The 13855-nt window shown below is 41.1% G+C and overlaps 1 protein-coding gene across 4 annotated transcripts in view; it reads left to right on the forward strand.

Annotated features, from left to right (window-relative positions):
* U2AF2 (U2 small nuclear RNA auxiliary factor 2) overlaps positions 1–12212 on the forward strand; it is a 36544-nt gene extending 24332 nt beyond the window's left edge. For all 4 annotated transcript variants that reach the window (XM_053690615.1, XM_053690618.1, XM_053690614.1 and 1 more), the window contains 4 exons: positions 10384–10506; positions 10693–10779; positions 11050–11298; positions 11673–12212. In XM_053690615.1, the coding sequence (XP_053546590.1) occupies positions 10384–10506; positions 10693–10779; positions 11050–11298; positions 11673–11807 (594 nt within the window). In that variant the 3' untranslated portion in view covers positions 11808–12212. The remainder of the gene's footprint in view (positions 1–10383; positions 10507–10692; positions 10780–11049; positions 11299–11672) is intronic.
* The last annotated feature ends 1643 nt before the right edge of the window (positions 12213–13855 follow it).

Raw genomic sequence — 13855 nt, forward strand, 5'->3', positions numbered from 1 at the left:
CTTAGAGGTAAGCGAGATAGCTCTTGGGTGAGACAAAATGCAGAGCATACTGACGCTTTAAGAACCATGTCTGATACTGCCTCACAATATGCAGAAGCTGAGGAAAGAGAGATTCTGTCAGTTGGTGATGTTAATGACTCAGGAAAGATACCTGATTCTAATATTTCTACATTAAAATTTAAGCTTGAACACCTCCGCGTGTTACTTAGGGAGGTTTTAGCTGCTCTGAAAGACTGATACCATTGCAGTGCCAGAGAAATTGTGTAGACTGGATAAATACTTTGCAGTGCCGGTGTGTACTGATGTTTTTCCAAATACCTAAAAGGTTTGCAGAACTTATTAATAAGGAATGGGATAGACCAGGTGTGCCGTTCTCTTCCCCTCCTATTTTTAGAAAAATGTTTCCAATAGACGCCACCACACGGGACTTATGGCAGACAGTCCCTAAGGTGGAGGGAGCAGTTTCTACTCTAGTAAAGCGTACTACTATCCCTGTCGGACAGTTGTGCTTTTTTTTTTTTTTTTTTTTTTTTTTTTTTTTAGATCCAATGGATAAAAAAAATAGAGGTTACCTTAAGAAAATATTTATTCAACAAGGTTTTATCCTACAGCCCCTTGCATGCATTGCCCCTGGTTTGAGTCTCTGGAAGAGGCTTTACAGGTAGCGACTCCATTGGATGACATACTTGGCAAACTTAGAGCACTTAAGCTAGCCAATTCTTTTATTTTGATGCCATTGTTCATTTGACTAAACTGACGGCTAAGAATTCTGGTTTTGCTATACAGGCGCGCAGAGCGCTATGGCTTAGATCATGGTCAGCTGACGTGACTTCAAAATCTAAGCTACTTAACATTCCCGTCAAGGGGCAGACCCTATTCGGGCCTGGTTAAAGGAGATTATTGCTGATATCACTGGAGGAAAAGGTCATGCCCTTCCTCAGGACAAGTCCAAATCTAGGGCCTAACAGTCTAATTTTCGTGCCTTTCAAAACTTCAAGGCAGGTGCGGCATCAACTTCCTCTAATAATAAATAAGAGGGAACTTTTGCTCAATCCAAGACGGTCTGGAGACCAAACCTGACCTGGAAAAAAGGTAAGCAGGTAAAAAAGCCTGCTGCTGCCTCTAAGACAGCATGAAGGAACGGCCCCCTATCCGGGAACGGATCTAGTAGGGGGCAGACTTTCACTCTTTGCCCAGGCGTGGGCAAGAGATGTTCAGGATCCCTGGGCGTTGGAAATTATATCCCAGGGATATCTTCTGTATTTTAAACGTTTTTGCTAGAATGTAAAATCGTTTTCATTTTCTGAGGTACTGGGTGAATAAAATGTTTGGGCACTATTTTTCCACTTGGCAGTTGCTTGATCTAGTTCTGACAGTTTACTGATCTCTCTCACTGTTGTGGGGGAGGGGCCTTTTTTGGCGCTTTTGCTACGCATCAAAAATTTCAGTCAGAAGCTAATTGTTTTTCCTGCATGTTCCGGTTCATCTCTACAGAACTCAGGGGTCTTCAAAACTTGTTTGAGGGAAGTAATCTTCACAACAGAGCTGTGAGATTGTAGTTGACTGTGATAAAAAAAGTTTATTTTTTAACTTTTTTTTCTGCCATCAGGGTTAGTTATTCTGTGCTAATGGGAACAAGCCTTTGCTAAAATTGTGTTTTGTTTTACAAAGATTGATGCTGTAACCTTTTCAGTTTGTTGATTTCAACTGTCATATATCTTTCTGTGCTTCTTAGGCACAGTACGTTTTTCATTGTATTTTACTTGAATAATATTTCCAAGTTGCAAGTTTAGTTGCTAGTGTGTTAAACATGTCTGATTCAGAGGAAGAGACCCGTACTATTTGTGCTAATGCCAAAGTGGAGCCCAATAGAAATTTATGTACTAACTGTATTGATGCTACTTTAAATAAAAGTCAATCTGTACAAATTGAACATATTTCACCAAACAACGAGGGGAGAGTTATGCCGACTAACTCGCCTCACGTGACAGTACCTGCATCTCCCGCTCGGGAGGTGCGCGATATTGTGGCGCCCAGTACATCTGGGCGGCCATTACAAATAACATTACAAGATATGGCTACTGTTATGACTGAGGTTTTGGCTAAATTACCAGAGCTAAGAGGCAAGCGTGATCACTCTGGGGTGAGAACAGAGTGCGCTGATAATGCTAGGCCCATGTCAGATACTGCGTCACAACTTGCAGAACATGAGGACGGAGAGCTTCATTCTGCGGCTGACGGTTCTGATCCAAACAGATTGGATTCAGATATTTCAAATTTTAAATTTAAGCTGGAAAACCTCCGTGTATTACTAGGGGAGGTGTTAGCGGCTCTGAATGATTGTAACACAGTTGCAATACCAGAGAAAATGTGTAGGTTGGATAAATATTTTGCTGTACCAACAAGTACTGACGTTTTTCCTATACCTAAGAGACTTAACTGAAATTATTACTAAGGAGTGGGATAGACCCGGTGTGCCGTTCTCACCCCCTCCGATATTTAGAAAGATGTTTCCAATAGACACCACCACACGGGACTTATGGCAAACGGTCCCTAAGGTGGAGGGAGCAGTTTCTACTTTAGCTAAGCGTACCACTATCCCGGTGGAGGATAGCTGTGCCTTTTCAGATCCAATGGATAAAAAGTTAGAGGGTTACCTTAAGAAAATGTTTGTTCAACAAGGTTTTATATTGCAACCCCTTGCATGCATTGCGCCGGTCACGGCTGCAGCGGCATTCTGGATTGAGTCTCTGGAAGAGAACATTAGTTCAGCTACTCTGGACGACATTACGGACAGGCTTAGAATCCTTAAGCTAGCTAATTCTTTCATTTCGGAAGCCGTAGTACATTTAACTAAACTTACGGCTAAGAATTCCGGATTCGCCATTCAGGCGCGCAGAGCACTGTGGCTAAAATCCTGGTCAGCTGATGTAACTTCTAAGTCCAAATTACTTAATATACCTTTCAAAGGGCAGACCTTATTTGGGCCCGGTTTGAAAGAAATTATTGCTGACATTACAGGAGGGAAAGGCCACGCCCTGCCTCAAGACAGAGCCAAACCTAAGGCTAGACAGTCTAATTTTCGTTCCTTTCGGAATTTCAAAGCAGGGGCAACATCAACTTCCACTGCTCCAAAACAAGAAGGATCTGTTGCTCGCTACAGACAAGGCTGGAGACCTAACCAGTCTTGGAACAAGGGCAAGCAGGCCAGTAAACCTGCTGCTGCCCCTAAAACAGCATGAATTGAGGGCCCCCGATCCGGGATCGGATCTAGTGGGGGGCAGACTTTCTCTCTTCGCCCAGGCTTGGGCAAGAGATGTCCAGGACCCCTGGGCGCTAGAGATAATATCTCAGGGATACCTTCTGGACTTCAAATACTCTCCTCCAAGAGAGAGATTTCATCTGTCAAGGTTGTCAACAAACCAAACAAAGAGAGGCGTTTCTACGCTGCGTACAAGAACTTTTGTTAATGGGAGTAATCCATCCAGTTCCACGGTCGGAACAGGGACAAGGGTTTTACTCAAATCTGTTTGTGGTTCCCAAAAAAGAGGGAACTTTCAGGCCAATCTTGGATTTAAAGATCCTAAACAAATTCCTAAGAGTTCCATCGTTCAAAATGGAGACTATTCGGACAATTTTACCCATGATCCAAAAGGGTCAGTACATGACCACATTGGATTTAAAGGATGCTTACCTTCACATACCGATTCACAAAGATCATTACCGGTACCTAAGGTTTGCCTTCCTAGACAGGCATTACCAGTTTGTAGCTCTTCCATTCGGATTGGCTACAGCTCCAAGAATCTTCACAAAGGTTCTGGGTGCTCTTCTGGCGGTACTAAGACCGCGGGGAATCTCGGTAGCTCCGTACCTAGACGACATTCTGATACAAGCTTCAAGCTTTCAAACTGCCAAGTCTCATACAGAGTTAGTACTGGCTTTTCTAAGGTCACATGGATGGAAGGTGAACGAAAAGAAAAGTTCACTCGTTCCACTCACAAGAGTTCCCTTCCTGGGGACTCTTATAGATTCTGTAGAAATGAAGATTTACCTGACAGAGGACAGGTTAACAAGACTTCAAAGTGCTTGCCGCATCCTTCATTCCATTCAACACCCGTCAGTGGCTCAATGCATGGAGGTAATAGGCTTAATGGTAGCGGCAATAGACATAGTACCCTTTGCACGCTTACACCTCAGACCACTGCAACTGTGCATGCTAAGTCAGTGGAATGGGGATTACTCAGACTTGTCCCCTTCTCTGAATCTGGATCAAGAGACCAGAAATTCTCTTCTATGGTGGCTTTCTCGGCCACATCTGTCCAGGGGGATGCCATTCAGCAGACCAGACTGGACAATTGTAACAACAGACACCAGCCTTCTAGGTTGGGGTGCTGTCTGGAATTCTCTGAAGGCTCAGGGACAATGGAGTCAGGAGGAGAGTCTCCTGCCAATAAACATTCTGGAATTGAGAGCAGTTCTCAATGCCCTCCTAGCTTGGCCCCAGTTGACAACTCGGGGGTTCATCAGGTTTCAGTCGGATAACATCACGACTGTAGCTTACATCAACCATCAGGGAGGGACAGGAAGCTCCCTAGCTATGATGGAAGTATCAAAGATAATTCGCTGGGCAGAGTTTCACTCTTGCCACCTGTCAGCAATCCACATCCCGGGAGTGGAGAACTGGGAGGCGGATTTCTTAAGTAGTCAGACTTTTCATCCGGGGGAGTGGGAACTTCATCCGGAGGTCTTTGCCCAAATACTTCGACGTTGGGGCAAACCAGAGATGGATCTCATGGCGTCTCGACAGAACGCCAAGCTTCCTCGTTACGGGTCCAGGGATCCAGGAGCAGTCCTGATAGATGCCCTGACAGCACCTTGGGACTTCAGGATGGCTTACGTGTTTCCACCCTTCCCGATGCTTCCTCGATTGATTGCCAGAATTAAACAGGAGAGAGCATCAGTGATTCTAATAGCACCTGCATGGCCACGCAGGACTTGGTATGCAGACCTGGTGTACATGTCATTCTGTCCACCTTGGTCTCTACCTCTGAAACAGGACCTTCTGATACAGGGTCCTTTCAAACATCAAAATCTAACTTCTCTGAAGCTGACTGCTTGGAAATTGAACGCTTGATTTTATCAAGACGTGGGTTTTCTGAGTCAGTTATTGATACCTTAATACAGGCTAGGAAGCCTGTTACCAGAAGAATTTACCATAAGATATGGCGTAAATACCTATATTGGTGTGAATCCAAAGGTTACTCTTGGAGTAAGGTTAGGATTCCTAGGATATTGTCTTTTCTACAAGAAGGTTTAGAAAAGGGTTTATCTGTTAGTTCATTAAAGGGACAGATCTCAGCTCTGTCCATTCTGTTACACAAATGTCTGTCAGAAGTTCCAGACGTTCAGGCTTTTTGTCAGGCTTTGGCCAGGATTAAGCCTGTGTTTAAAACCGTTGCTCCACCATGGAGTTTAAACCTTGTTCTTAATGTTTTACAGGGCGTTCCGTTTGAACCCCTTCATTCTATTGATATAAAGTTGTTATCTTGGAAAGTTCTATTTTTAATGGCTATTTCCTCGGCTCGAAGAGTCTCTGAGTTATCAGCCTTACATTGTGATTCTCCTTATTTGATTTTTCATTCGGATAAGGTAGTTCTGCGTACTAAACCTGGGTTTTTACCTAAGGTAGTCACTAACAGGAATATCAATCAAGAGATTGTTGTTCCTTCTTTGTGCCCAAATCCTTCTTCGAAGAAGGAACGTCTACTGCACAATCTGGACGTAGTTCGTGCCCTAAAATTTTACTTACAGGCAACTAAGGAATTTCGACAAACGTCTTCTCTGTTTGTCGTTTACTCTGGTCAGAGGAGAGGTCAAAAGGCTTCTGCTACCTCTCTTTCTTTTTGGCTTCGTAGCATAATTCGTTTAGCTTATGAGACTGCTGGACAGCAGCCTCCTGAAAGAATTACAGCTCATTCTACTAGAGCTGTGGCTTCCACTTGGGCTTTCAAGAATGAGGCCTCTGTTGAACAGATTTGCAAGGCTGCAACTTGGTCTTCGCTTCATACTTTTTCCAAATTTTACAAATTTGACACTTTTGCTTCCTCGGAGGCTGTTTTTGGGAGAAAGGTTCTTCAGGCAGTGGTTCCTTCTGTATAAAGAGCCTGCCTATCCCTCCCGTCATCCGTGTACTTTTGCTTTGGTATTGGTATCCCAGAAGTAATGATGACCCGTGGACTGATCACACTTAACAGAAGAAAACATAATTTATGCTTACCTGATAAATTCCTTTCTTCTGTAGTGTGATCAGTCCACGGCCCGCCCTGTTTTTTAAGGCAGGTAAATATTTTTTAAGTTATACTCCAGTCACCACTACACCCTTGGCTTCTCCTTTCTCGTTGGTCCTTGGTCGAATGACTGGGAGTGACGTAGAGGGGAGGAGCTATATGCAGCTCTGCTAGGTGAATCCTCTTGCACTTCCTGTTGGGGAGGAGTAATATCCCAGAAGTAATGATGACCCGTGGACTGATCACACTACAGAAGAAAGGAATTTATCAGGTAAGCATAAATTATGTTTTTGATCAGATTTGCAAGGCGACGACTTGGTCTTCGCTTCATATTTTTTCAAAATTTTACAAATTTGATACTTTTGCTTCTTCCGAAGCTATATTTGGGGGAGAGGTTTTACGGGCAGTGGTTCCTGCCTTGTCCCTCCCTTCATCCGTGTACTTTAGCTTTGGTATTGGTATCCCACAAGTAATGGATGATCCGTGGACTGGATACACCTTACAAGAGAAAACACAATTTATGCTTACCTGATAAATTTATTTATTGTGGTGTATCCAGTCCACGGCCCGCCCTGTCATTTTAAGGCAGGTAATTTTTAAATTTAAACTACAGTAACCACTGCACCCTATGGCTCCTCCTTTCTCGGCTTGTTTTCGGTCGAATGACTGGCTATGACAGTTAGGGGAGGAGCTATATTTCAGCTCTGCTGTGGGTGTCCTCTTGCAACTTCCTGTTGGGAATGAGAATATCCCACAAGTAATGGATGATCCGTGGACTGGATACACCACAAGAGAAATAAATTTATCAGGTAAGCATACATTGTATTTTTTTGATTTGTTTTGTTTTTTAAATCAAAACTGCTGCTTTATAAACTTTGATGAATGGAAGTGCCCCTGTTTTTAATATTATTTTTAAAAAACGGGCTTTCATTTACCAAAGTTTACCATCATTTTAAAGGAGGTTTTGGTTAATTTGACGACTGATACTGTCGTTGTCAACCCTAAGAAATATAATAACTTCTTATTTCTATGAGGTTACTTCCACTGTGGAAGTTTTTCCTGTTCCAGACTCTGCATAGGAGATTTTTCACAGGAATGGGAGAAGTCGGGGATTCCTTTTTCCCTGTCTCCTGTATTTTTAAAAGGATGTTTCCTGTTGCTGACCCCATTAAATATTCATGGTGCACATTGCCTATAATAGAAGGGGCCTTTTCTACTCTGGCTAAGAGAACTACAATCCCTTTAGAGGATAGCTGCTCTTTTAAGGATCTAATGGACAAGAACGGGAGGCTTATTTGAAGTTTGTATTGCCACTGTGTCCAGTGCGGCATCTTTTTGGTGAAACGCCTTGTCTGGTTCCATTTGGGTAGAGACTCCTTGGAAGGAGATCCAGGACAGAATTAAGGCTCTTAAGCTAGCCAATTCTTTTATTCTGATGCTACCATGCAAGTTATTTAGCGGGGAGCTAAGATATCTGACTTCGCTGTACTAGCCCACAGGGCGTTGTGGCTTAAATCTTGGTCAGCGGATGTCCACTCTAAGTTCAAGCTTTTGGCACTTCCTTATAAGGGTGAGACCTTGTTTGGCCCTGGTCTGGCAGAAATAATTTGATATTACAGGTGGAGAATGGTCTATTCTACCACAAGACGAGAATAGACCTAAAGGATGTCAGAATAGAACCCCGTAGCTGTGTCTAAATTAGAATGGAGGGTTAGCCTCCAATCCAGAATTGGATTAAATTGGGGGCAGAATTGCTCTGTTCTTAATGCATGGATACGAGATGTTCCAGATCCCTGGGCTGCGGACATAGTATCTCAGGGTTACTAAATATTCAGAACCGATCTCCCAGAGGAAGGTTCCTCCTCAAGATTATCTGCAGTCTGGATAAGAGGCATTCTTAAATTGCATCCAGGACCTTTCTTCCCTGGGAGTAATAGTTCCAGATCCTGTAGGGAACAGGGTCTAGGAGCAAAAAGAGTCTGCTTCTAGGGTGGTAACTAGCCATAGAAAAAGCTATTATGCTATTCGTTCCCAGGTTGAGAGCTTCTCTTAATTTATGCAAATTATGACTCTTGGGGAAGTATCCCTAAATGTCATGTGGAAATAGACGTGGACCCGTTGCTCAGTTTGCCTAGAGGGATATGGCTGCACCTCACTGACGAGGCCCACAATAGGCCGAATTGTACGTCTGGGGTTTTGCCGTTTCTCTTGTTCAGAGAGGGATCGCCTGTTTTCGGGGCTGTACTGCACTTTTAAGTCAGGATCAGACTGATATGCTACAGGAAAGTTTGTCTCTGTGAAAGGCACATATTGAGCAAAAAGAGGCTGCTTCTAGGGTGGTAACTAGCCATAGAACAAGCTATTATGCTATAGTTTGTTCCCAGGTTGAGCACTTCTCTCTTTATTTATGTCTTGGAGGATTCTATTCAAATCTGTTTTTGGCTCTCAAAAAAAGAGGGAACTTTTTGTCCTATCTAGATTTAAAGTGTCTCAGCCAGTTTCTCCTCCTTTATAATGGAAGCCTTTCGTTCCATTCTTCCTTTGGTCTCAGAGGGTCAGTTAATGACGACCCTAAACCTGAAGGATGCATATCTTCATGTTTCCATCCATAGGGATCATCGTAAGTTCCTGAGATTTGCCTTTCTAGACAAACACTTTCAGTTTGTGGCTCTTCTGTTTTTTTGGCCTTGCCACAGCTCAGAATTTTCTCAAAGGTTCTGGGGGCTCTTGGCAGTGATCAGGTCTCTGGGAATTACTGTAGCTCCTTACCTGGACGATATTTTGGTTCAGGCGCCATCTTTTCAACAAGCAATCTCTCTCATACAGAGAGATCTTTTTTTCCTATGTTCCACGGATGGAAAGTGAATCTGGAAAAGAGTTCCCTTAATCCAGCTACAAGGGTGGTTTTCTTAGGTATCTTCTTAGATTCCCTATTTATGAAGATTTTTCTGTCAGAAAATCAGATTCTTTCCTATTGCTTCTTTGCAGTCTACTGTTCGGCATTAGTGGCTCAATGTATGGAGGAAATTGGTTTGATGGTCGCGTCTATGGACATCATACCCTTTGCTTGATTCTATTTCAGAGCTCTAGTTATGCATGCTCAGACAATGGAACGGAGACCATTCGGATCTCTCCTAGAGAATAGATCTAGACAAGTCGACAAGAGACTCTGCCATGGTGGCTTTCTCAGGGCACATGCTTCCGGAGACCTTCCTGGATGTTTGTAACCAAGGACGCCAGCCTGCTGGGCTGGGGAGCAGTCTGGAACTCGTTAAAGGTGCAAGGACTTAGGACTTGGAAGGAGTCTGCTCTCCCCATAAATATCTTGGAGTTGAGATTGATTTGCAATGCTCTGTTGGCTTGGCCTCAGTTGTCCTTAGCCTGGTTTATCAGGTTTCAATCAGACAAATTCATCTCAGTGGCTTACATCAACCACCAGGGAGGAACTCTAAGTTCCTTAACCATGATGGAGGTGGCTCTGATTGTTCAGTGGGCGGAAGCTCACAATTGCTGTCTATCTGCCACCCACATTCCAGGAGTGGACAACTGGGAAGTAGACTTCCTGAGCAGACAGATTTCATCCCGGGGAGTGGGCTCTCCACCCGGAGAAGATAGTGCCCTCTTGCAGCTGTTAACTTAAAGGGACAATTTACTCCAGAATTTTTGTTGATAAAGATAATCCCTTACCCATTTCCCAGTTTTGCATAAACGGTTATGTTATTTGTTATACTTTTTACCTTTTGACTACCTTGTATCTAAGCCTCTGCAGATTGCCCCCTTATCTCTGTTCTTTTAAGACTTGCATTTTAGACAATTTTGTTTGCTCTATCTGAATCATGAAAGCTAAATTTCGACCGGACTGCACCTTTTTTTCAAAATACAATTTGAGTTTTTTGAGCTGTTTAGTATGTTGGCTAGAAATTACCAGCAAACTTTTGTTGTCAAATAACAAATTGACATTTTTTTTTTTACCAACTGTATATGTCTTATAATCTGTTACCCTAAAAGCTGTTAACCTTTTTTTAAATATGTGGTTCTATTTGCTTAATTTTATGTTGGCTATGTTATCACTAATGTTGACTGCATTTCTTCACAGGTTAAAGAATTACTTACATCTTTTGGCCCATTAAAGGCCTTTAATTTGGTAAAAGACAGCGCCACAGGCCTTTCAAAGGGATATGCCTTCTGTGAATATGTGGATATAAATGTCACAGATCAGGTAGGAATCTAGTAATGGGAGACTATTTTTTTTTTTTTTTTTGTTCTTAAAGGGCAGGTTAAAACTATTTAACCCTTTTGAATACCTTCTAAATTGGTATTAGAATTTGCATCTGTTACAAACTTGTTAACCGTGTTATAAAATATTGTAACTTTTTTTTTTTTTTTTTTTTTTTTTTTTTTTAAGGCCATTGCAGGTCTAAATGGGATGCAATTAGGGGACAAGAAGCTGTTGGTACAGAGGGCAAGTGTTGGAGCCAAGAATGCAACTCTGGTAAGTTGCTCCATTATAGTTGTGTACTATTTGTGCATGGAGCTAAAAGCACATCAGTCATAGTGGGAAATACACCTCTGCTTGGCATAAGCTGTGGTGTGCTGAGATGTCTTATATTCAAACTATTTGCTACTGACAAAACTGTACAATTTTTCTCTGAAAGGCAAATGTGTAATTTAATGATAAAATTGTTATGCCGATATTCACTGTAAAGGCAGTATTTACATTTGATCTAATTTTTGTATTTATTTTTTTTCCTCTCCCATACAGAGCACAATAAATCAGACCCCTGTTACTCTTCAGGTTCCTGGTCTAATGAGCTCCCAGGTGCAAATGGGAGGTCATCCAACAGAGGTGTTGTGCCTGATGAATATGGTCTTACCAGAAGAGTTATTGGATGATGATGAATATGAGGAAATTGTTGAGGATGTGAGAGATGAATGTAGCAAATATGGCATTGTGAAATCCATTGAAATACCCCGGCCTGTTGATGGTGTTGAGGTTCCAGGATGTGGCAAGGTAAACTTAGTTGGTTCATTTAGCAGGCTTTTATGTAATGACTATAGCTTTCTCCACTCATACATACATTGTTGTTCCTAGAATTCCTTATTTCTTTCTAAACTGGAACAAAGCATAACATATTTTTTTTTTCTTTTGTCATGTGGATTCCATAGTTAGGTGCTAGGATTTTTTTTCAAGAAAATGGAGATTACAGTTTTAAGGGTTTTCTAGAAAATATGATGTACAAAGTAATGTTGGAAGAAAGGAAGTGTGCCCCCTCACCCTTCAAAAAAAAAATCTCTAGTCCAGCCGTTACCAAGGTAATCGCTTTCAGCATATACATTTTCCTCCCAAGTGTATTTAATTTGTTTTTTTCCCCCCACCCTTTTTAGATCTTTGTGGAATTCACATCTGTCTTTGACTGCCAGAAAGCCATGCAAGGACTCACAGGACGCAAGTTTGCTAATAGAGTGGTGGTTACAAAATACTGTGACCCAGATGGATACCACCGTCGTGATTTCTGGTAGATGTAGCTACCCAGCTTGATGGTTGAAAAGAAAAAGCTTCGGCTCTGGAGAGCGGGGGGGAGATCAGATGGACCCTTAAATTTTTTTTTATATATATATATATATAGTTTGTTTTTTTTTCGTTACTTTTTTCTCTCCCTGCAAGAATGTTTGTTTATTTTATGGCCAAACTTTTTTTTTTTTCCTCTCCTGAACTTTGGGCACCTCACTCCCTTTTAAGGAAAAAAAATCTACTTAATCCTGGTCCGTTATGCAACAATGCAAATAACCCCTGGAAATCCTTTTCTTTCCCTTTGAAGGACCATGAAATCTCAGTGGTGGTTATACTGTAGTAAAATGTCTTTCTTTCTGTGGCAGTTTCATATTTGAAAACATTTGCTGATTAAAACATTTTGTTGTATTTTACTTTCATTCTTTAATGTGATTTTTTTTTTTTTTTTTTTTTTCTCCCCTCAGTCCATCTCCTCCATTAAGTGTTTTTCATCCTTCTGAGGTGTTTTGATTGGATTAGTCAAACCACTTGTGGATACATTCTGTTGTGTAAATGTTTTTAAATATTTCTAATCGCTCAAAGAACGGACCTGTGCATGAACCACAAAAAAACACTATTTCCAAAATCTGATTAATTCCTTATTCTGCGTATGAAAAAGTGTAGCTTCTAAAGCAAAAGATGGTTCAGTCTGTTTTAAACTGTTTCTATCCGTGTACTGTCACCAAAAATGAAGTAAAAAAAAAAAAAAAAAATTAATGGTAGCAACTGAAATTTGTTCTAGTTCTATTTTTAGAAGCTGGCTTTTTTATACCTTAAATTAAGCTGCTCAAAACATTACATTGTTCTAAAACTAATCACATTTTGATTTTGGCATGTGAGCAGTAGCACCTATGAGGGTTGTGCTCCTTAGTACTTCTATTTATTTAGCAGCTGCTTTACTTTTATACTGTTACTGGTGTTTTATACAGTGCATATGCTAGAATATGTAATACCATATAACCCCCCTCCCAACATAAAACATTGGAAATAAGGTGCCTCATGTTCACATTTTTATATGCTTGCACATTTTGCTCCTTATCTGTAACTTAAAGTGGAAAGGTAATAAACAACATGATTCTTTTATATTGTTTTTTTTTTCCTTTTGCAAAGAATATGTAGGTAATTTTAGTTGTAACAGAACTATTGCAAACCAGTTTAAAGAATTTTAGTGTTCTGTAAGTTTGCATGCATATCAAACATACATAATCAAGTGGTGCTTGTGCACTTTGACAAGTGGAAAACTTATACTATCCACCATGCTATATCTTTACTGAAAGCTAAATAAGAGTAAAATTACCAGTTTTTAAAGTTGATTTATTTTAATTGTTGTTTTATATACACATCTGATAAATTATTTTCCTCTTTGCAAGTGAGTCCACAAATTTTATTTATAACCTATTGGAAATACTTCGCCTGGCCACAAGGAGGCAAAGACACCCCAAACAAAGCATTGAAATATCCATCTCTTCCTCTAAACTCTCAGTAGTTCAAGCCGAAGATAAGGAAAAGTAGAGAAAACATTGCTTACCTGATTGATTTCTTTCCTACCACGGAGAGTCCACAAATTAATTCATTACTTTTGAGAATCCAATACCAAAACTAGAGTACACAGAATGAACTTGGAGGGGAAAATAAGGCTGGCAGATTTGCAGTATCTGTAAGCACCACCACTTGAGGCATTTTTCTTCAAAAAGAAACCAACTGAGACGACATCAGAATTTTTTTTTAAGAAAAGGAATGTAAGGACCAGGTAACTGTCTTACAAATCCACCCCATATAAGCATTGTTCCTAATAGCTCAAGAAGAGGACCCTGCGCTGGTAGAAAGAGCTGTAACCCTCTCAGGAAGGAGGCTGTTGACCAGCTTCCTTATAAGTGAAACGAATGACACTTCTCAGCCAAAAAGAAAGTCGCCATGGTCTTGCATAAGGAAGAAAAGTCTAAAATCCTTGATTGCAGGAAGAAAGAATATCAAAGCATGAACATCCAGATTGCATACAAAATGCTCCTTCCGAGAG

Source organism: Bombina bombina, chromosome 8 (assembly GCF_027579735.1).
Source record: "Bombina bombina isolate aBomBom1 chromosome 8, aBomBom1.pri, whole genome shotgun sequence".
In the NCBI taxonomy this organism is placed as follows: Eukaryota; Metazoa; Chordata; class Amphibia; order Anura; family Bombinatoridae; genus Bombina; species Bombina bombina.